Source organism: Lytechinus pictus, chromosome 13, assembly GCF_037042905.1.
Source record: "Lytechinus pictus isolate F3 Inbred chromosome 13, Lp3.0, whole genome shotgun sequence".
NCBI lineage: Eukaryota > Metazoa > Echinodermata > Echinoidea > Temnopleuroida > Toxopneustidae > Lytechinus > Lytechinus pictus.
In genome coordinates, this window is record NC_087257.1 from 27963556 (window position 1) to 27985041 (window position 21486).

The following is a 21486-nucleotide window of genomic DNA, read 5'->3' on the forward strand; positions in this document are numbered from 1 at the left end:
TAATCATTGTAATCATCAAAACTAGGATTATTATCATAATTAATCTCAGCACCTTCATCACTGTCATTATCACCGTCATCATCATAAAACATTAATACATTCATCATAAAACATTAATAAATCATCACCGCGGGCGGCGGAGCAGAGGATATATCCTTTGTTCATAGGGTGCATCATTATTATGTTTATAGATTAAAAAACAAAAAAATGTTATTATCGTCATCATTACCACCGCTTTCATCCTCATCCTCCTTATCCTTCTTCATTATCACCAACATCATTATTACCATCACCATTATATCATCCTCGATCATCATTCCGTTTTCACAAACGCTGACTACTTGTAGTAGTTCCGTCATTGGACAATGTGGTTTGGGAGGATTCATTGGGGTCAAGAAAGCACAATTAGAGATTATCAGAGATCGTTGCGTAACTTCAGTTGAAACGGATTCTTCCTATTGTTAGTTGTTAATTGTAATTTTCACACCTTCTTTGTTCGCAACACATGCGAGACGGTGTAGTTAATCGAACCCATTCAAGTCGCTCCGGGGCATTCACTTCAAAGCTTCAAAGGGACTTTAAGAGTTATCTTTCCTAAAACGAAGTAAATCAAGTGCATTGGGGTCTTGAGAATAATTTAAACAAATTCTTGACCACTACGAACTACTCAAAGAACGAATAACAAAGGAGATTAAGAACAGAACATGACTGGGAAATGGGAATGGATGAGGATTTCAATAAGTTGTATGCATAAATACGAATGCTAGTACCCATGAGCATTGGAGGATGCAGGCGGGGGGGGGGGGGCACAGTCGGTCCATGCCCCCTTTTGAGAAGCAAAATAAAAATTTATAATGTAAAAATGCAAGTCAATCTTCATCATTTCATAATTTCAAATCAATACTCGTTTCTTCATCATTTTGAGTTATTTTAAGAAATATACAAGTAATTTGCTCAGCCATTTCATGATATTAAGAGAAGTCATAACAAATATTGAATAATGAACATTGCTTTATCCAAGTTTCCATCCTCATTATTTTGCGTTCCTAATGCCTCGGTCATATTTGCTCTACGGCGGCCGTACGGTGAGTCGGAAACACCTGTTTTATCCATTTTTATTCAGACCACGTGTTTGTAGCTATTACAACAAAAAAATGTTAAAACGGTTGTTTTTGACTCGCCGCACGGCCGTCATAGAACAAAATTAGTGGGTTTTCGCCCAGCGTCGTACGACGTAGAACGTACGTGTGCAAAAATCGCCAACTTTCATGGAAACAGAGGCCCGAGCGTTCTTGAGCTCAAATCACGGACGGTTCTTCCGCAAATTAGCGGGCGTCCGCATTAGAACGTAGGATTTGTCAACAGCCGTCAACAGCCAATCAGATCGCTTGTAGAGCGAGCAAGCTGAGCCGATCGATGTAAACACATTCGCCCATCGCGTGCATGCACATGTTGTACTCTACTCTGACTACACTGATAGCTGAAAGCTTCAAAACATGGACTCGAATGCGATTTTTTCGGTGAGTACCATTTCAATTATACTAAAATCAAGCTAAGTATAATTTCAAAATGTTACAGTAGAAGTTTAAACGAGTATGATTATTGAAATATGATTGAAAAGCCGTTGCATGGCTCGGTCGACGACGCGACTGCAAGACACATGGCACTGCCAGTTGTGTGCACATAGTAGGAACATATACAATGCACATGTTGGCGTGTCAACATTACATGCCAACCATGCCAGCCGGTGGATCCGGCCGCGTTCAGCGATTTGCGAAACTGCTTACAAGCGAGAGTTGAGCGCGACGGACGCACGAACAAAGAGATCGTTCTACGTCGTAGATAGCGTCGTACGACGCTGGGCGAAAACCCACTAATGACCGAGGTAAGGTCAGGGAATGTTGCAGGAGTTCACCCCCCCCCCCCTCCACTTAGATAAAAAAAAAATTGCTTGTAATTTTTTTGTTATGAAAAGACCTAATGGGGGGGGGGGGGGAGTGAAAACCTCTGTCAAATTTTCATTGAACTCGAACTCTACCTTTCAAAAATTCTGCGTAGGCTACTGCAAAAGCTAGAGCTATTGGAGCTATACGTAGCGTAAAGAGAATTTTGTTTCATAGCGGCAAAGCTCTGCCTCAAATACCTTGTATTGTGTATGCTTGCGCGCACATGGTATCTATCAAACTGATATTAAGCGTGCGGGTATACCGCAAGAACGATACTGAGTCGTGACTAAACTTTTCTGAGGACTAATTCGGAGGAATCAAGTACAAGTGACAATGCGGCCGTATTTGTCAGCGCTTTTGGAATTGTTATAGGCACGGTTGTAGTCACATCTTCAGGAGCGAACAGAGCTCTGCAAGCTGATTCAGTGGGTCCAGCGCCTGTAGACGTTGTGCGCGGTCGCCGCGGTTGATCGAACGCTTTGACGGATCGCATTTTACTTCCGCTGGTAGCCAAAACTAAATTTATTTCCCTTTCCATCTTTGTCAGGAATTTACGGGAATTATATACATATTTTTGGAAGCTCACATCATCAGGTACTAATACCTTGGTCACATTTGCTCTAGGGCGGCCGTACGGCGAGTCGAATGCAGCCGTTTTATTCATTTTTATACAAACCACATTATGTAGCTCGTACATAAAATGTTAAAACGGCTGTTATTGACTCGCCGTACGGCCGCCGTATAGCAAATGTGACGAAGGTGTAAGCATGAATAAGCGATTCGCCGGAGCAAAATTTTTGCGTCCAGGTTCTTGTCCCTTTGAATACTTGTCACGCCTTCCAACCAATTAATTACGGCACACATCGTCATTCATTGTACTAGTAGTTGCACCCTCACAACATTTCACGGCAAACAATTGAGATAAGGAACTTCTCTACACGCGCCAATAAATTCCTCTAGGCTTGCCATCCCAATGCCCGGGAACAATAGAAGTGCCAGAACGCGACTGCACGGGCTCGTTATGTCACTCCGCGATGATCGCAAGGGTGCTCTATTGATATGCAAATTCAACCTCATTAACTTCGTGGCGTGCAAGCCCGTGCATGAAAAGTAATGAGGGCGTGCAAACGCGTTTGCACACCCCTCCCGGATATTGACGTCCCGCCTTATGAATGAAGAGAGAAAGATCAATCATGCATTCTCACTGCAAGTTTCATTGAAATTGAACATCAAATAATGAAAGTTATTGTATTTTTAATTTTCTCTTATTTTCACAATACATTTCTTGACATCAAGACATCATTGACTCTCATCTTTGCTTATCCCCTGTGTAAAGCAAAACCTTTGAGTATATTTATTCCTCATTTCTACATGTTTCATTAGGACCTTGATGCTGGAGATATAGGGGAAGAAGAAGAAGCTGTTGTCACAAGAAAAGTAGAATTAGAAATAGAAGAGGAGGAGGAGGTGGAAAGGGAGGTCAAAGCACCTGAAATCAAGAAGGTTATCTCACCTACTGCTAAACCAGTATCAGATGTCGAGGTAAGAGTGATCAAGCAATAGATCGGAGATACACGCATTTGTTAACTATCATGGTTAAAACCTTAGAAGGGGGGGCTAAAACAGAGACGCCAACTAGTACTAATTTTCAGTATCCAGTACTGAACAATGAGAAGAATACTGATGGTTTCATGCAAAATACTGGTTTCTTAAGATTCCGTTTATGAGTTGGCCTACGGTATTTCTTTGAAGCTACTTATTTCCTCACCAAAATACAGATTTTTGTCTCGCCTGCATAGCAGAGCGAGACTATTAATAGGCGCCGCTTTTCCGACGGCGGCGGCAGCGTCAACATCAAATCTTAACCTAAGGTTAAGGTTTTGTAATGACATCATAACTTAAAAAGAATATGGACCTAGTTCATGAAACTTGGCCATAATGATAATCAAGTATTACTGAACATCCTGCCTGAGTTTCAGGTCACATGACCAAGGTCAAAGGTAATTTAGGGTCAATGAACTTAGACCATGTTGGGAGAATTATTTTCAAAATCTTAACCGAAGGTTAAGTTTTTGAAATGACATCATAACTTAGAAAGTATATGGACCTAGTTCATGAAACTTGGGCATAAGGTTAATCAAGTATTAGTGAACATCCTGCTCGAGTTTCAGGTCACGTGACCAAGGTCAAAGGTCATTTAGGGTCAATGAACTTTGGTCAAGTTGGTGGTATTTGTTGAATTACTATCATAACTTTGAAAATTTATGGATCTAGTTCATGAAACTTGGACATAAGGTTAATCAAGTATGAGTGAACATCCTGCCTGAGTTTCAGGTCACATGACCAAGGTCAAAGGTCATTTAGGGTCAATGAACTTTGGCCAAGTTGGGGGTATTTGTTGAATTACCATCATAACTTTTAAAATTTATGGATCTAGTTCATGAAACTTGGACATTAGGTTAATCAAGTACCACTGAATATCCTGTGCGAGTTTCAGGTCACATGACCATAGTCAATGGTCATTTAAGGTCAATGAACTTTGGCCGTGTTGGTGGTATTTGTTAAATTACCATCCTAACTCTGAAAGTTTATGGATCTAGTTCATAAAACTTGGACATAAGAGTAATCAAGTATCACTGAACATCCTGTACGAGTTTCAGGTCACATGACCATGGTCAAAGGTCATTAAAGGTCAATGAACTTTGGCCATGTTGGGGGTATTTGTTGAATTACCATCCTAACTCTGAAAGTTTATAGATCTAGTTCATAAAACTTGAGATATAAGAGTAATCAAGTATCACTGAACATCCCCTGTGAGTTTCAGGTCACAAAACCAAGGTCAAAGGTCAATTAAGGTCAATAAACTTAGGCCATGTTGGGGTAATTGTTGAATTGCCATCATAACTTTGAAAGTTTATGGATAGAGTGAATGAAATGTGGACATGGGTGTAGTTGACAAGTCTTAAGTCACCGTTCAAATGTCATTTATGGTCAATGAACGTGGTATTATGTCATTATATGAATGGTGTTTTTGTGAATGATTATGTTATTGTAGTTTTCAAAGTTAGCACTGCTGCTATATTAAATCGCGTAATGCAGGCGAGACTGCCAGAGGCGTTCCACTTGTTAGCTTTAAAATACTGAAATGTTCCTGTCAGGGTTGGCATCTCTGCTAAAAGGCCTATTAACCTATTCATAGATTTAGGAGAAGTTGTTGTGATATACATGTATGGTGTGTACATTAATTTACAATTGTTTTCCCCTCTATTGTTCTCAATACAAAAGAAAAAGGCTTTACGAGCTCAGAAGTTTGGAGTTGCAGCTTCACTATCAGATGCAGACAAGAAGAAAGCAAGAGCAGAAAGGTAGACTTTAGAAAGTATTTTATTTTCTGAAAAATCATGAAAATGTTCTGGAAAATCATTGTTATATTTGTTTTTTGAGTGAGCAAGATCACAATTTGTCCATCCATGCTGGCAGGATATCAGACTCTGCTCTATTGTGTAACCGATTATGATTAAAATTTGTAGTGATCAACAAGTCGTATAAACGTTTTTATGCTGAAATGTCTGAGAACTATGGAAATGAATGTGTGACTGTGTGAACCCATAAAGGGGGGGGGGGGGGTAAGGATCTCACTAAAACAAACAAAGAGGGGGGAGGATATCTCAAAAATCACTAATATTGGAAGCAAGTTATATTTATGTATTCTAAGGCTTCAGCTTTTTAAATGTAATGTTTTAAATGTTTTGGCTCTAAATTACTTCCAAAAAAGAAGAGCCGGCCGGCTCAGACCAATTTTATGGGGTGGGTCAGTCCTGTTCAACCAAACAAGTTTTTGGAGGGCCTGCCTGATTACTTCAATCATTTATTGCTGAATATGTAATATTTTTAATTGGCTTAATGTCTCTTAATAATGAATAGATTTGGAATGCCAGCACCGGGATCACAAGCCAAGCCAACAGCCACAGTAACACCAACTTCAAAAGGGATATCAATGGTAAGTTATACATGGAGTAATTGATCCAAGTAAAGACCCATTGTGTTATGCTGCCCTCTTCAGCCAAGTACATGTACATTTATTCAGTGGTAACTCTGCTGTAATTGTTCTTTCTTAATGTGGGTTTTGCTAAGATTGTCTCATCTGTGTTCTTGACGGTTACATAGATTTGTTGTGACAGCAACATTTTGCTTCTTTGGAAAACTGCACATGTAATCTCTTGCCTAAACTGTATTACAGCTTAATCCTAATCTACACATTAATCTCGAAAAGAAATACTATCACAACTTTTATCATATTTCCTTGGAGAAATTAAGGAAAGAATAATTTCGCACAAGTCTTAACATACAGGTATTGAGAGGTATAAAAAGGCATGCAGCTTTGCAGTGTGGTATGCCAAATATTGCGAAAATGGTTATTAAAGATGTGCGAGACTTAAAAGTAAAAATGTATGCTAGCGGCTTGGAAATTGGATCATGGAGGAATGATCACAGAAGATGTTGAGGGTGTTTATCTACCCCGCCCCCTCCCATTGTTTTACAGTTAATGGAATGTGTTAAACTTTTTATATGGTTCGCTGAATTTCTGCTGTCAGTAACTCTGACAAATTTGACACAAGTATTGACTATCTCATTGAATTAAGAAAATTTGTTACCAAATATACTTCTTTTTCACCCCCTAGTCTGTAAATTCTGATAAACTGAAACAGAGAGCAGAGCGCTTTGGAAAATCAGTGTCTCCAACAGCAGTAAAGGTAAGAAATAAGTGTGATTATTACTTTGTTCTTATATTTTGTTGTTTGTTATCATACCACCGAAGTACCGGCAGTAGTGTTTATCAAGTAAATGACACCGTGCACACAAAGAGCAATAGCTGTGTAACTTTATACATTTATATTTATATAGCATTCCTTAATCACTTTGAATGGTTCTTCAAATTTCTTTCAAAGATTTTGGTTATCATAGATTGTATGTTTTTGTGAGGATAGCAATTGAAACAACTATTATTCGATATGTTGCCTATGAGCTCTGCCAGTTCAGATGCATTTATTAAAGCTAGATGAACACATTTTTGTATCTCCCACAGACAGAGGAATCAGAGAGGATACGGAAAAGAAAAGAAAGATTTGGAGCAGTGACCATCTCGGCACCAGGTTCAAAAGCAAAGACAAGTGCTGTTGGGAGTGATGATGTAGAGGTATGTAAGATTGTTTGTATTTGATTAATGAAATTAATATGATTCATAAGAGAATAATGGCAGTTGTGACCAACCAGCAATTAAACCACTTTAACTTCTGAGAGAAGGTTTTCAGACAGTCTTAGACCAAAATAGACACTTGTGTTAATGAAATAAAAAGTTTGATGACACGGGTGATCCCTTGTACTCAACGACTTGTTTTCTGAAGTCTGGTTTAACGTAGGCACTCAACTTATTCTGTGTCAAAATTATGGGATGCCAACAATTTCAACATTGCATTAAAAAAAATGCATTATACGTTTTCAATATTTATTTTGCTCTTTTGTCTTGTTTTAACTCTATAAAGCCTGGGCTATTTTGAAATTGCATAGCATCGGGGAGGGGGGGGGATGTTTTTTGCCCCTCCTCTCAAATCTTGACAAATTACAACAAAATTGCACTAAATGACAATGATTTAATCTGAAATAATAATTTAGCTCCCAGAGGGTTAAACTCTCTTTAATAATCACTTGTGATTGAATGGCAATACAATAGTAAAAACAAAGAAGATTAATCATTGGCATGTTTCTATTTAAACTATGAGTACATGACATCAACTACAATTTGTTGAGGATTAAACCTACATTTTTTAATCATTTATACCGAAAGACACTAATGACTAGAATAATATGAGAACAAAATGAAGGGAGAAAACCATTTGTATTTGTTAAGTTGAAGCAATGATTATAATGAGTTGACAGCAGTTTAGAGGCCTTTCATAACCCATAAAGAGACTGGTACAATCGAATCTGGGAAAGCTAAAGTAACTATCATGATTGGTTTGCATTGACAAAGGATTTGCTCTACTATATAATTTTTTCCATCGATTAGTTAATATTCAATGTAATATGAACTGACAAAACCAAAAAAAAAAGTTTCATTCTTATTGTCCCATTGTTTTTAATCATGTGTTAAGTGACACAAGACATGTTTTCATCAATTAATAATTGACATATTAATGATGTGTCAGGATACATGAGTGCCGTGACACATTTCATGAGTACATCATTGTACACATTCAGAATATAAGAGAAAGACAGATGGCATGAATAGGATACATAGAGCCATGCCAAGTATTTTATACTTTTCTTTCTGAAAAAAGGTACATAAGGTTGGATACTAAAAGTGTTTCAACTGTTCAATTACAAAGAATTAAAGTGGAATGCAGTTTGTCCACTAGATTTAGCTTTTAATTCCTCATAATAGAATTTCTGTTAGCAAGTTTTGCTTTTTTGCATGAAGTGCAGCTGGATTCTTGCACTAAATTTATCTGTATAAGAGATAAAGTATATTTCCTTCCACCTTAGCAGCAAGACTGTGTGTAGACCTGAAACAGCAGGTTAAAGAGGGAAACATGCACATGACATTTCTTTCATTATAGAGCTGATACGGGCCATGATGTTTTTTTTTTCAGACAGATCTCTGTTGATTGTTGCAAATACTCTCAGTTTTGTTGTTTACTTTTTGTCCATGCACTAATGTTATGTTTCTTTGTCCTTCTTTTTATTTACCCACCAGGCCAAGAAACTGAAGAGAGCAGAGAGGTTTGGGATGGCATAACAGAACTGCGTCAAGTATTCAGCATTCTTTGTTACCATGTTCCTTTCAACGTGTCCTATCGTTTGTACAGCATCGTGTAGATCTTTCTTCCACCTCCTTTGTCCCTTGGCGAAACCAACATACCGATTCAGAACCAAGAGATCTTTGGGCTCGGGTCATAATGGTCTGTAGTTGGTCTCATGTCAATCCTGCCATTGCAGTAAAGGTATTTATGTGGAATTCTACATGAAAACTTCTGTACCACTCTGATAGTGCTGCCGATGGAAAGAGCATTGGTATTTTTGAAACTCATTACAGCATGAGTTCCTCGAAAGCAGAGTGCAGCTGACGTTAAAGGTGACAATACCTGGGTTGACACGCTGACTTAATGCAAGGTGCGAATGGTCAAAGGCAGCCATGAGGATCTGAAATGTTTCATCTGTACATACAATTAGCTAATTTGCCTATTTCCTGTTTTGATGAAACGATTGGCCTAGATGAATTTTTTTTGTAGACATCTCTTAAAAGGTGCCACCCCCCCTTAAAGCTATGGTTTAACTATGGAAAGCCAATTGCATCTCAAACACTAGGGGGTCAATTTATCAAGTTAGTAGACATTCAAATCATTCATAATTGTCGGGGATAAGTATAAATGTTTCTTCACCATTAAGGCATGAGGAAAGAACACGGTAAACATATGAAACATGCAATGTAAATGCAGTGTTGATGTATTAAGCACCCCATAATTTCATCACAGAGTAAGACCACTCTGGGGAGTTTTTTATGAAGCATATTATCACTGATCTTCATTGAATTTGACTTTTTTTTTTTCTTAGCCAATTAGATGCAAGGATTTCAGTAGCTTATAACAAAAGTCACTGAAAATCACGATGATGTGTTTCATGAAATGCTCTCCAGGGGGATGTTTCACAAAGATTTAAGTATGACTTAAGTCACACTTAATGTCGACGCGTATCTGAAATGTAACACGCAATCTAATTGATCAATACGCAGTAGTGTGCATCCTCTTCGCATGATCTGACCAATGCGGTCTTGCCTTTTAAAACGCACGCAATTAGGCATTTAAGTGTGACTCTAAGTCATAATTAAATCTTTGTGAAACATCCCCCAGAACACAGGCCATGGTACTCTATTATCAGTGCAGTCCAATTGACAGAAAGGTAGTGCCATGTAACAGACACATCTGTGGCCTGAAACACAAAGCTTAGCAATCAATCGTAGGACAATTTTCTATGATTGATTGCATTGATTACAATGTACAGTCAATCATAAAAATCAATTGTACGATTAATCACTTACCTTTGTGCTATTGGACCCTGATGATTTCAATTGATCATTACTTACACAGCAGTCAAATAATTCTTGTTGCATTTATTAGAAACATTTAACATCAAGTTACATCCTGCATTTAAAAAAAAACTGAAGAAATGCACTTGTGTCCTGTCAGTTACATCACACAAAGTGTTTTTTTTTCTTTCTAACCATCCAATAGAATTTTGTAGAGTCATTGGCCCGTATTCTGATCGCAGGTTTAACTTAAACTCAGGTTTAAAGTTGTGGTTTAAGTATGGATAGCCAATTGTTACATAAATCACTAACGGTAGAGATATCATACTTCAGCTCATTTGGCTCTCAAATCATTCATAATTGTCTAGGAAGTATAGATGATTGTCTTCACCATCGATGAATCAAGAAAGAGCACAGTAAACATAAGAAACATACAACTCCATAAAAATGTTGATACTTATGGCTTCCCATACTTAAAACCTGAGTTTTAGTTAAACCCGACTTCAGAATACGGGCCATATAAATAGTAAGTGAATGTTTAATGTGCTTGATAAGCTTGGAAAGAACTGTTTGAACACTGTGCTTCTTACAGTATGATGGTTCAAGACTGTCAAATGACATACCCACAAGCTGGAATTGTCTAGCACTAAACAGTTGCTTCGGGGAAACAATATTATTTCCATTCTAGTTCACTTCCTTTACTTCAAAAAAGTGTTTATTTCAGTGTTGTCTGTTTCCTAAAGGAAAGCTCATCCAATTTGGATGATTGACTTGTAATAGAACACCTGTTAGGGGAATTAGATTCTTTTTAGATTTTATTGTAACACAGAAGATATGAAAAAGAAGCAGAGCTTATTGATGTCCTTTTCCTTCGTGAGTGGTGCTGTATCAGGTTCTGATTACATTATACCCTATGTAAATTACCTAGTATGATTTCACTTGGTTGTATGGGAGCTCTATTCTCTCAAATTATAGAATTTAGTGTGTATTTGGTCGTCTCGATAAGAGGCCTGTTTCATAAAGAGTTGCAGCTATTGTAACTTTGCCATTATGGTAAATACAAGGGGCGGATCCAGGATTTTCCAAGGGGGGGGGGGCATTTGACAAGCACGGGACAGCTTTTGCCCCCCCCCCCCTCCTGGATCCTGCAGTGGTAAATACCATGGTAGCAGGGCTCAGCAGCCAATCACAATCAAGGTTGCGATGGAAGTTAATAATAATGGCAAATTGACAATAATTGTACGTCTTTCCGAAACTGCCCCAAGAACTCCATGTAGAGAAAAGTAGTTAACAGCAGCTTAAGCTAAAACCATGGTAATGATACTGCACCTTGTGAAATATTATTTCTAGATAGACTGCACTATATACACGCCTTTTATGATTTTTATCATTATTTCAGTAACATATTCCATTTCTCTTTACTGTCTCTGACCTATAATTCTCACCATTTTTTATTGAGGTTTTATCACGAATTGAAGGATGCAACATCACTTTCAGTCATCAGATTAAGCAAGAACTAAAATGGTTTTAAAGTAGAAGCTGCAATTTATTTAGTGCTATCAGTTTCAGTATGTATTTGTGAATATTTGTGTAAATTCATAGACGAAAAAACATGTATTTAGAAAGTCCCATCCTTTTATCAACTTGTTTATGAGGAAAAACAAACCCAGAAAATTGGAGAAAATAAGAGTAAGTTAATGTAGATATGGATTTTCCTTATTTTGTTACATCACATGCAAGCAGATTGATTACTTTTCATTACAGTATATACATGTAATAATGAATATATTCTAGAAAGTGCCATTTTCTGAGAAAATTGAAATTGAATTTTAATGTGCATCCATGACATAATCATGCACATTATTATGTGCAGAGATGCTTCTTTCCAAATGTACATATTTAATCATTATGAACCATTAAAATTCAATTTATATTGCATGACATGTCAGGGAAGATGCAAGCAATTAATGCCACAAAGTCAGAAATTTGAATATTTGTCATTCTGTTACTCTTTAAAATCCAAACCGGGCATGGTGGCTCAGTGGTAGAGCGTCCGCCTCATGAACGGGAGGTCGTGGGTTCGATCCCCTGCCGAGTCATACCAAAGATTTATAAAAATGGGACCTTCTGCCCTCTTGCTTGGCGCTCAGCATTTAGACTGGAGAAGGGTAATAATAACATATCATGTTATGCAGGGCCCGCTGGAAGAGCAGTCTTATGTTTGAAGTGGCTACCCTGGGTAAATAAAACATTATTATTATTATAAATCGATCTTTAGACTTATAAGCATGAGAACTTTTTTATCCATAAATTTGAAAACATGTGATTATGTTCTTTTTTTCTTTTCTATTTTTAAATTCCATGTTATAACACAAAAACACCCCCTCTTCTGCACATGTGCTTAAGTGGTGTATGTTTGTTTGCTTTCTTAATTTGTTTTTCTTTAAGATTATATTGCTTGTGAGTCATAAGTCATAACATAGTAATAGTGGGTAATGTCTTCTATTTTATACGCAAGGTCTTTGTTCATCCATACACATTCTGTTAATCATGCAGTTTATCTTGCAAAGAGATCTCTCCTCAGCATGTTGTGATGATTGGAATTTGTGTTTGCATAGATTTTAGGTTTAATTTGACATGTCTATCTCGCCCCCACAAAAGGTGTTCACATTTTTGTTAAAGAAGTGTTGCATAGTGGTCTGGAAATATCTTCTTTTTTTAAACATTCCCCCGATGAAACATAAAAAACAGTATTGAAGTGCAAGTAGACTTTATCTGTAAAAAGTTAGATATTAAATTTGCACACTTGCTCCTTCTTGTAAATACATTTTTCACATATTCTACTTTGTATTTATGTTTAGAATGTGACCCATTTCTCCCCTCGCATTTGTGTGATGTACAAACCAATTGTAATATCTGGCAATTTTGAACCATTTTTAGGTATGTTTGTTATTGCAACGAGTCGCATAAACTTGGTAGAGTATGTTTAAGGTGTTATTCTAAGGGAAAAGTGATCAAGTAAAGCAATAATTGACTTTTAAAAACCAATTTATTTGTATTGATGTCTCCTTTTTTTCAAAGCAAACTACTATTATGGTGGGTGGCAACCAAATTTCCAAAGGCCTCCCCATCTCCAGACTCTGAAGCCAAATTTGAATTGTATTTAAAAGTTGAGAATGGCTAATTCATGAACATAAAAAAAATAGAAAGGAGTATAACAGGAGGTTGAAATAGGTTATGGATGATGATGATGATGGTGGTGCTGATGATAGTGATGGTATTGGTAATGATTTATGATGGTGATGACAATGATGGTGATGATGATGAGGAGGAGGATGATGATAATGGTAATGATTGATGATTATGGTGGTTATATAATGGTGATGATGGTGATGGTATTGGTGATGATGGTATTGATGGTGATGATGGTGTTGATGATGATGATTATGATTGATGATAATGGTGGCGATGGTGGTGGTGATGATTATATAATGATGATATTGACGATGATGATGATGATGTAGAAACTTGAGTAATGAGCAGAGTATAAACGGTCTCACAGTTTGATGCAAATAATGCAATTACGTAGAATACATTATTTTCTAGAGGGAACTTTGATCCTTCTCTCAGTATGGCAAATTGCTGAATTTATTTACGCTCTGCAGGTTGTTTCAATGGCATCGTTGCGGAACAAAAGCTTGGATATTTGTTTCGTAGATTTAAAAAATATAAAAATCTACTTTTATCCTTGATTGCAAGATTTTATGACCATATTCGTATTTCCCACATGAAAAAAAAGTATAATAACTTCTCTGAAATATGAAACTCCTCTAATTAAAGTCTCTAAAGCCAGATGAAGATATTGCTATAGATATGCGAAAGTCGTGTTATCATGGCAAGACCATTTTATGACCAGTTTTTCATTGCGCACGTCAAATAAAACACTTTAGAGTGAGTGAGATTGGCGGGAAAGAGAACGCTAACCCACTTTAACTGTTTATTCAGGAGTTTCAACATGACGTTTTAAAGCACACGGAAATGACGCTTGACAACGGCATTCAAACCTCTTCACAATCTCGTAAAGGATTCACTAATTACTTGTGAAATTTAGAATGCTTGGTGTTTGAAAGTAAACATTTATTATAAAATGAGAAAAGGTCTGTAGGTAAAAACAAATAAGGAATCGCCCATCTAATAACCCACAGCGTCACACATTTCAGGTACCACGATGGTCAATAATAATTATAATCATTGTAATTAATGATTATTCGATGAGTGATCCGGGATTGACGAGTCCATTTGGGGATAAAAAGGCCAATATAACCTGAAATCAAATCCATTAAAATTAAATATATTGGCCTTCTCAGAAGTCAGGAAAACAACTAGGAATCTAATTTGGATATTTGAAAAGTTACTTTGTTGTGTGCACGTACCTTTCAACGCATGTAAACAGTTTATAGTATTTGATGAAGGGAGATCCTGGGACACATTTCATAAAGAGTTACAACTACTGTAACTCTGTCACTATGGCAACTACCATGGTAACAGTGCTCAGCTAAAATACTGGCAAATTTACAATAATTGCAACGTTTTATGTAATGTGCTAGATGTTTAAATAATCCTTGGCTCAATGGTGATTTAGGAATCGGAATAAGGAAATTCCCCTTATTGAACAGAACTATATAATTAGTGAATTATCTAAAACATACATGTATACCTTAGAAAGGTGGATTAGCTCGATGATTAATATATTTGGTGACGATTTGTGTATTGAAATTACAGAAACATATTTGTTGACGATATTGAATCATTGTCTGTTAAGATTGCCTGTTTCATATAGTAATGGCTATTTCAACCAAAATTAGGCGACTGTACTTCGATATCGTTCCGCGTCCCTTGACATATAGGCCTACTTATTAGACCCTACTTTGAAATTTGAAAAGGGAGAATGCCAACTAGGTCTACATGGTGTGATTGTATTTAGGGCAAGTTCATACAAAAACTTGAATACACAGTACGAAGGAAACGATAAAATCTGCATTTACTTATTTTATTCAGACACACATTTTCAGCTCTATACATCAAATATTTTAGGTAGCTAATCAGATAATACAATCAATAAACATGATGAACTAAGCTTTCATGTAATAAAAAACTGCACTCAACTTTAGTAATGCTATATAAGGATAATATCATGTTACAAAATGAAGTACACATTCCCAAGGTGAACAACTGAACATGCAGCAAAAATGTTAAAACTGTATATGTTGCATTTATTGGTTACGATTCAGAAACGTAGATCCATCTTGTGCTTGACATAGCCGAAAGATGTCAAAGATGTTTATAAAAAAATACAACACGAGAATTCTAATTCTGCAAAAAACATTGTGATCGTTACACTATAACTTCCTTTTAACATTTAGTGCACATGGTGCATGGAGAATATATCAGTCTGATATTCCAATGAATTTGTACAATTACATATTCATGGAATGGTATTCGAACATGGAGATAGAATAACCAGGAAATTAATCCACACAGTACACAAAAAAGTCTTTAGAATTAAGTCATAACTATCAGTGCGAGATCTTTTTTAGCATAGGTTTCATTTCAGCGAAGGATGTCTGAATAATACAGGACAATCAACGGGATTATTTTTACTTTGAATATGAAGCGAGTTGATTGTTTGTAGAGGTAGGCCTAGAATTGATCATACTAGTGACGACACCGGAGGGGGGCATGTGGGGGGGTATTTCCATCCCCCTGTTTGAAACGTTGCCGTTACCCTCAGACATTCTGAAAAGTGGAGGGGAAAAATGAATAGCACACTTTCTTTTCTTGTCAGCCCTTGCTATAATGATTTTTTAATGATTTATTAGTATTGATTCTTGTATTTATGTTTTTCTCATTTGTATTATGAAAAAATGGATACTGGCGAATAGATGGGGGAAAGAAAAGTACAGCAAAATCTATCACAATATCAGATTTCTATTAACATTATTAAGAAAAGAGATTTTAAAAAATGCTTGATCGCTTTGATTACCCCCGACATTGACTTTAGTTTCAGTTTCAGTTTGGTATATTTTCATATCTCATAAAATATCAAATACAATGTAACGTCCATCAAAAGACAGTAAATCATTAGTAATAAAATAATACAATACATCACCATTATTCATAATAAATAAGATAAATGTTATACAATTGAACGTTCAGATTGGAGACAGATATATCAATAAGATGAGGATATGAAGGGCAAACTATTAAACAGCAGAGCTTGTAATTTATAGTTTCCCTATTGATAAAATTATAAGTAGTTGTCAACTTGTTTTAATATCAATATGTTACAAGAAAAAGAAAGAGAAATAGAAGAAAAAAATATTTTCCTAAAACAACGAAAGAAGAAGGAGTGAAAAAAAAACCAGAAAAAACAGAGGGAGGTGGACTGAAAATAGTTAAGAGGAACACTAGAAATTTTGCCTCATTTGCCATGTTGTGCCCCCTAAAATATTTGGCTCACTACGCGACTAATTGCAAATCAATCATTTGAAATAAAATATATATATATAATATCTAGGTGAGAGGTTGCCCCCCCCCCCCTTACAAAATACTGGTAGGCATACATTATAAGAGAATTATGAATTAGATTTCGATCTCACTGTGGTCTATATCGTTTACACTACAAGGTCAAAATTTGTAATGTAATTGTATATAATACCCGGATTGGAACACCCTAGTATGAAAGGAAAACCAATGTATGAATGATCTAGGGCATCTTGTAAAATTTGAAATTCAAATGAAAGAAGAAGTGGGTTCGGGGTGAAACTCTTAATTTTGAATTTTGTGCCCCTGATATTTAGCCAATATTCCAATACGTTTTTAAAAGTCGTTGCATACTATGGTTTTAACTGTAGATTATATATTTATTACTATATAGATAATATGGATTTCTATCCCACTTTGGTCAATATTGTTTCCATTACAAGGTCAAAATTTGTAATTTGACTGCAATAACCGGAACACGCAAAACAAAAAACCTCTGGATGATCCAGGTCGTGTTGAAACAAAAATGAAATTCAAATGAAAGAAGAAATGGGTGAAGCTGTTAATTTTGAATTTTGTGTCCCTGATATTTATCTAATATTATATTAACATGATTAGCCCACAATACACTGCCCATGCAAATCTCAATTAGGCAACTTAGAACTGATGCTTATCTTATTGGTCAGCAGCGATCGTATGATAGAGAACTTGAACTACTCCCTCGTTTCCCGTTTACGATATTATCATCAAATGCTCATTTACTACCAAGTCCATTCTCGCTTGAGAGTTTGATTCAATATGGATCACTCATCTAAAATGAATTCCAAAAAAAAAAACCGAACTACTTTTTAATCGTTTGGCTGTATTGTGTATGACACATGGGAATATACAAATTCTCACGGTGAAATTAACAATTCAGCTATTATCGAATGACCGTCTAATGATCGCAAGTTTTAAAAATTCATAAATGCCATAGGTTCCATTAAGTGCTTTGGTTAAATCAAGATAGGTTGACAGTTCTCGGCTTCTTTATCGGATTTTAATGCTCTCTTTTAGATTAACTGTAGTTGGGTTTTAGGCTCGTTTTCTCTCCATTTCATAATGACTATGGATAATATTGATGACCTATTATCAAATAAATTACATGTAAATGATTATACACAACTCACTGTGTCTGGCCAAGATGGGTAATAAAAAACAGTTGGTAGAGAGAATGTTCTTTTTCACATTGGCTTTACATTCCTTTGAATATTCGTTGAGTATTATTCGTTTGAGTAATTCGTTTGAAACGTATCGTAACCATGGACACCATATGGCTACGTTTCTATAAATATGACCGACTCGTGTAAAACATCGGGCTTAGGCAGTTCCCATATAAGTTCCTTAGCTCTTAAAAATAAATAGATATGTTAAGTGTTTGCATATTTCAGGTCAAACATATATTACCTGTATCCAACATATCAGGAATACAAAATTAAGTCAACTTTGCAGCATTTGCATTTCAAAGGTGACGAAATTGTATTCCTGCTTCTTTCATACAGGTCTACAACACTGTTTGGGAAGTAAAAGATGGTATGGAAATTGTTTTCTTCTTGCGATCACCAGCCGCCCGAAGATGCGCATCGAATGTACTTTGACTGATTTGCACATTAACCAAGTTTACTGTTTACAGAATACATTTGCTACTAATTGTGGTTATACATTTGAGAAATATGCCAATTAATAGACATGACCATTCAATTCTTGATTGGATTCAGTTCTTTCAGTTGTCAGTGTCATCACGCTGTCGCACGATTTCACAACACACGAACCGTCTTTAAGATTCGTGTGACATCCAACATCATTACCATTAGTAACATTGAAAGTTGCACCACTTATTGAGATGCCATTGGCGGTCGAACCGCGGGAAACCATAGGGTAACCTGATACGCGGTTGTTTTCGCGATCATTTTCGTCTGTTCTCTGGACACAAACTCGGTTCACACATCTGAACTTTGCTTTCGTGAGGAGCTCCCAAAATGCTTGTCGGAAATCTTTTGTCCTGATGCTGTAGATGAATGGATCGAAACAGCTATTTAAGAGCGCCAGAAGACCTAGCCAGCCGCGGACTTCAGGCGAAACCTTACATTTCCCTTCGCCCAAAACACCTAGCAAGAGAGATATTGTCAATGGTAACCAGCAGACGACAAATGATAACACAATCATACCGATAGTGAACGCGACTCGAGTTTCATAACTGAGCTTTGATACCAAGTTTCCAGACGATGTAGACAAGGTGCTTCCAGTGTCTGAGAGTTTCTTGCGAAGTATTCCTTGCTGCGGGATTGACACAGTGGTATTCACATTTGACGTATCGGTAATCGATGGTAGTGCTGGTGCCCTTGAAGGTGCAGCGACTCGAGCTCTGGAATCGATACTCTTTGCATGGCTCCTGGCGATAGAAAATATCTGGATGTACAGTGCAATTATTGTGACTATCGGGATAGATAAGATTAATACTGTATACATTATCATGTAACCTCTTTTGACAACTCTGTACCACTGACAATATCCAGTGTTGCTGTGGGGTATGTATGTCTCCTTGTTATGCCAGACAAATGGCAAACAACCGATGATGAAGGAGAATATCCACACGCTGATTATGATGATCCTGGAACGCTTTTTGGTCATGATCGCGGTATATCGTAGAGGATTCCTCAAAGCGATATATCGGTCTATTGAAACAGCGAGGAGATTCAAAACGGCGGATGCTAGCACCGTCAGCAGAACACAGAATGGCATGATGCAAATATACAAGGAATGTAGGAAAATATCTGGGATATATTTCGCGAGCAACCCGATAGGCATCCCAAACCCACAGCACAGATCACTGATCGCTAGACTGATGATGTACATACTCGTGGTCGTGCGAAGCTGACGATGTCGTCGTATCGTCATCAAGACGATGATATTCGTCACAATCACCAAAACTTCAATGATGGTCAGAAGGGAAATTGCGATCTTGAATTGAATTCCTTCTAAGTGACCAAAACCGATTCCCAAGTCTACGACGACGGGCTGTCCAAGAGGAATATGTGGAAAAGTGAATGTTTCGTCAACTGTCGATCCTGCTTCGGTGATGGCTGACATGGTGGAGAACCCTGTTGTAATGTCGGTGGTATTATCATGGTTAACTTCTCCCACGGATGCCACCTGTGTACTGAGTATCACGTCTGAGGCTAAAGGTTGATTATCAATGGGCATGGTTGACCTTATCGTACATGCAACGACCTTGATATAATCAGATCATCATTAATTAACTTTTGAAGGAAATCAAACATTGCGATTATTTAAACAAGGTGTTTAGCAATTAATCTTCCGCACGTGTGTTCGACAATAATATTCTACTAAAACTCGGGTATATGCAGTTAATATAGACAATTATGTAACCTGTAAAGTTCAGACGATTTGAACAATCCCACTGCTCGCTGCAAAGAACGTCGAAAATTAAAACCTGTCCAATTAACACATGTGACGTAGCTCTGTATTCGTAGTTCCACAAGTAAGTGATTGTCCTTGTTCACCAAGAATAAATTAAGATTGAAACCAGAGAATATCCAAGTATTCCTAATTTCCTCGGACTAGTCAAAATCACATTGCTAAATCACTCTTTGAAAACTCAAGTACCTGTTCAGACTTGAGTGCATATCTAGATTGACTTTGTTTTTAGTTGTTTCCTTCTTAGTATCCCCTTTCCGACTTTTTCTTAATAATTGACTCGTACCTGAGAAGAAATTACCTTGGCATACAGTACAAGTCATATTTCAAACCATAGGATATCCCACTTAATTAAATTCCGTTAATAACTTGTATTTCAGTTCAGTATTAATTCATATATTCAAATAACAGTAGTTAGGAATAGTTTATAATTCACTCGTTATCACATTTTCTTCAAATCGGTGTCATTGGTTTGACACGATATCCGGTCCATCTATCAACCGCCTATAAATCACACCCGATGGGCCGATCTTCTTGGTTAATTTGAATCTCTGGTCCTATAAATCTCCCAGTAACAGTTCAGTCTTATAATAAGTTATCCACAGTTTATCCTCGTGATTGAAGTTTAGATCACTCTTGAAGAAAGATATGTATACGTTTGGAGAAGAGTCATCGTGAACCAACGATCAATGCAGTATGATTTATCGCTACCCGATGATAATATAGACGTATATAAGGAGCAAATAGTCAAATTGGTGTCCTCTTCGTTATCGCTTCGTTCCCTTCTGCGTTCTAGATAGGAAATATATTACTTCATCGATTAAGCACTGATGACAAAATTATGTCCACGATAGGCAAGGTAATATTCCTTTTCGTGACTCTCAAACAAATCGCAATCGTCGATATTATTCAACCAATTGGTACATAATGGGCATCATTAGTCATGTTAGTAGACATCTTTCCCACGCCAATGACAAACAACAAGCATATAGTATACGTAAATGCTAAGCGCGCTTCTAATGTAGGATATGTTTGATAACGGCGACCAATATGATCGTTCGTCGCTCCCAAAACACTTCCGCGTGGAAATTGGAGCGTTTTTCTTGGTTGTTGATCAATGTTTGATAATCAGTTCGTCACAGATGCAGATTGAAGACTGCATTGGATTTCATCGTTAGAAAAAGCCTGGCATATATGTATTCCATCCAAAGCACGTATGGCTGAGAATAGCTAAGTGGTAACATTGCCCTCCGAGAAACGATTATATTACCGCGATTACCATATGTCACTGTGAGAGAATGTCTCAGTTTTTTTTTTTTTTTTTTAGAAAGAAGGCAAACAGCCTGCAATATTCAGCATGAAAACAAAGTCAAGGACAGTCAAACCACAAGAGCATCTCAAGATTTTTTTTCAAGTCCTATTTCTTAAGGATTATGT

The 21486-nt window shown here is 36.9% G+C and overlaps 2 protein-coding genes across 2 annotated transcripts; one reads left to right on the forward strand and one right to left on the reverse strand.

Moving 5' to 3' along the window:
- Positions 1-1420: 1420 nt before the first annotated feature.
- LOC129275189 (SAP domain-containing ribonucleoprotein-like) lies at positions 1421-13077 on the forward strand. Its single transcript, XM_064108146.1, has 7 exons — positions 1421-1520; positions 3330-3488; positions 5232-5311; positions 5871-5946; positions 6629-6700; positions 7033-7143; positions 8701-13077. Exons 1-7 carry the CDS (start codon positions 1497-1499, stop codon positions 8740-8742), a joined length of 564 nt encoding a protein of 187 aa, XP_063964216.1. The 5' UTR covers positions 1421-1496; the 3' UTR covers positions 8743-13077.
- A 1993-nt stretch (positions 13078-15070) lies between these two features.
- On the reverse strand, positions 15071-21061 carry LOC129275188 (adenosine receptor A1-like). The gene has a single exon (XM_054911979.2). The coding sequence runs from the start codon at positions 19813-19815 to the stop codon at positions 18292-18294; it is 1524 nt and encodes a 507-aa protein (XP_054767954.2). The 5' UTR covers positions 19816-21061; the 3' UTR covers positions 15071-18291.
- Positions 21062-21486: the final 425 nt, after the last annotated feature.

Coding starts and splice junctions, on each gene's coding strand:
- LOC129275188 (XM_054911979.2), bottom strand. CDS start 19,815: ATGCCCATTGATAATCAACCTTTAGCCTCAGACGTGATACTCAGTACA.
- LOC129275189 (XM_064108146.1), top strand. CDS start 1,497: ATGGACTCGAATGCGATTTTTTCG. Junction 3,489..5,231: donor AACCAGTATCAGATGTCGAG/GTAAGAGTGATC, acceptor TCAATACAAAAG/AAAAAGGCTTTACGAGCTCA. Junction 7,144..8,700: donor TTGGGAGTGATGATGTAGAG/GTATGTAAGATT, acceptor TTTACCCACCAG/GCCAAGAAACTGAAGAGAGC.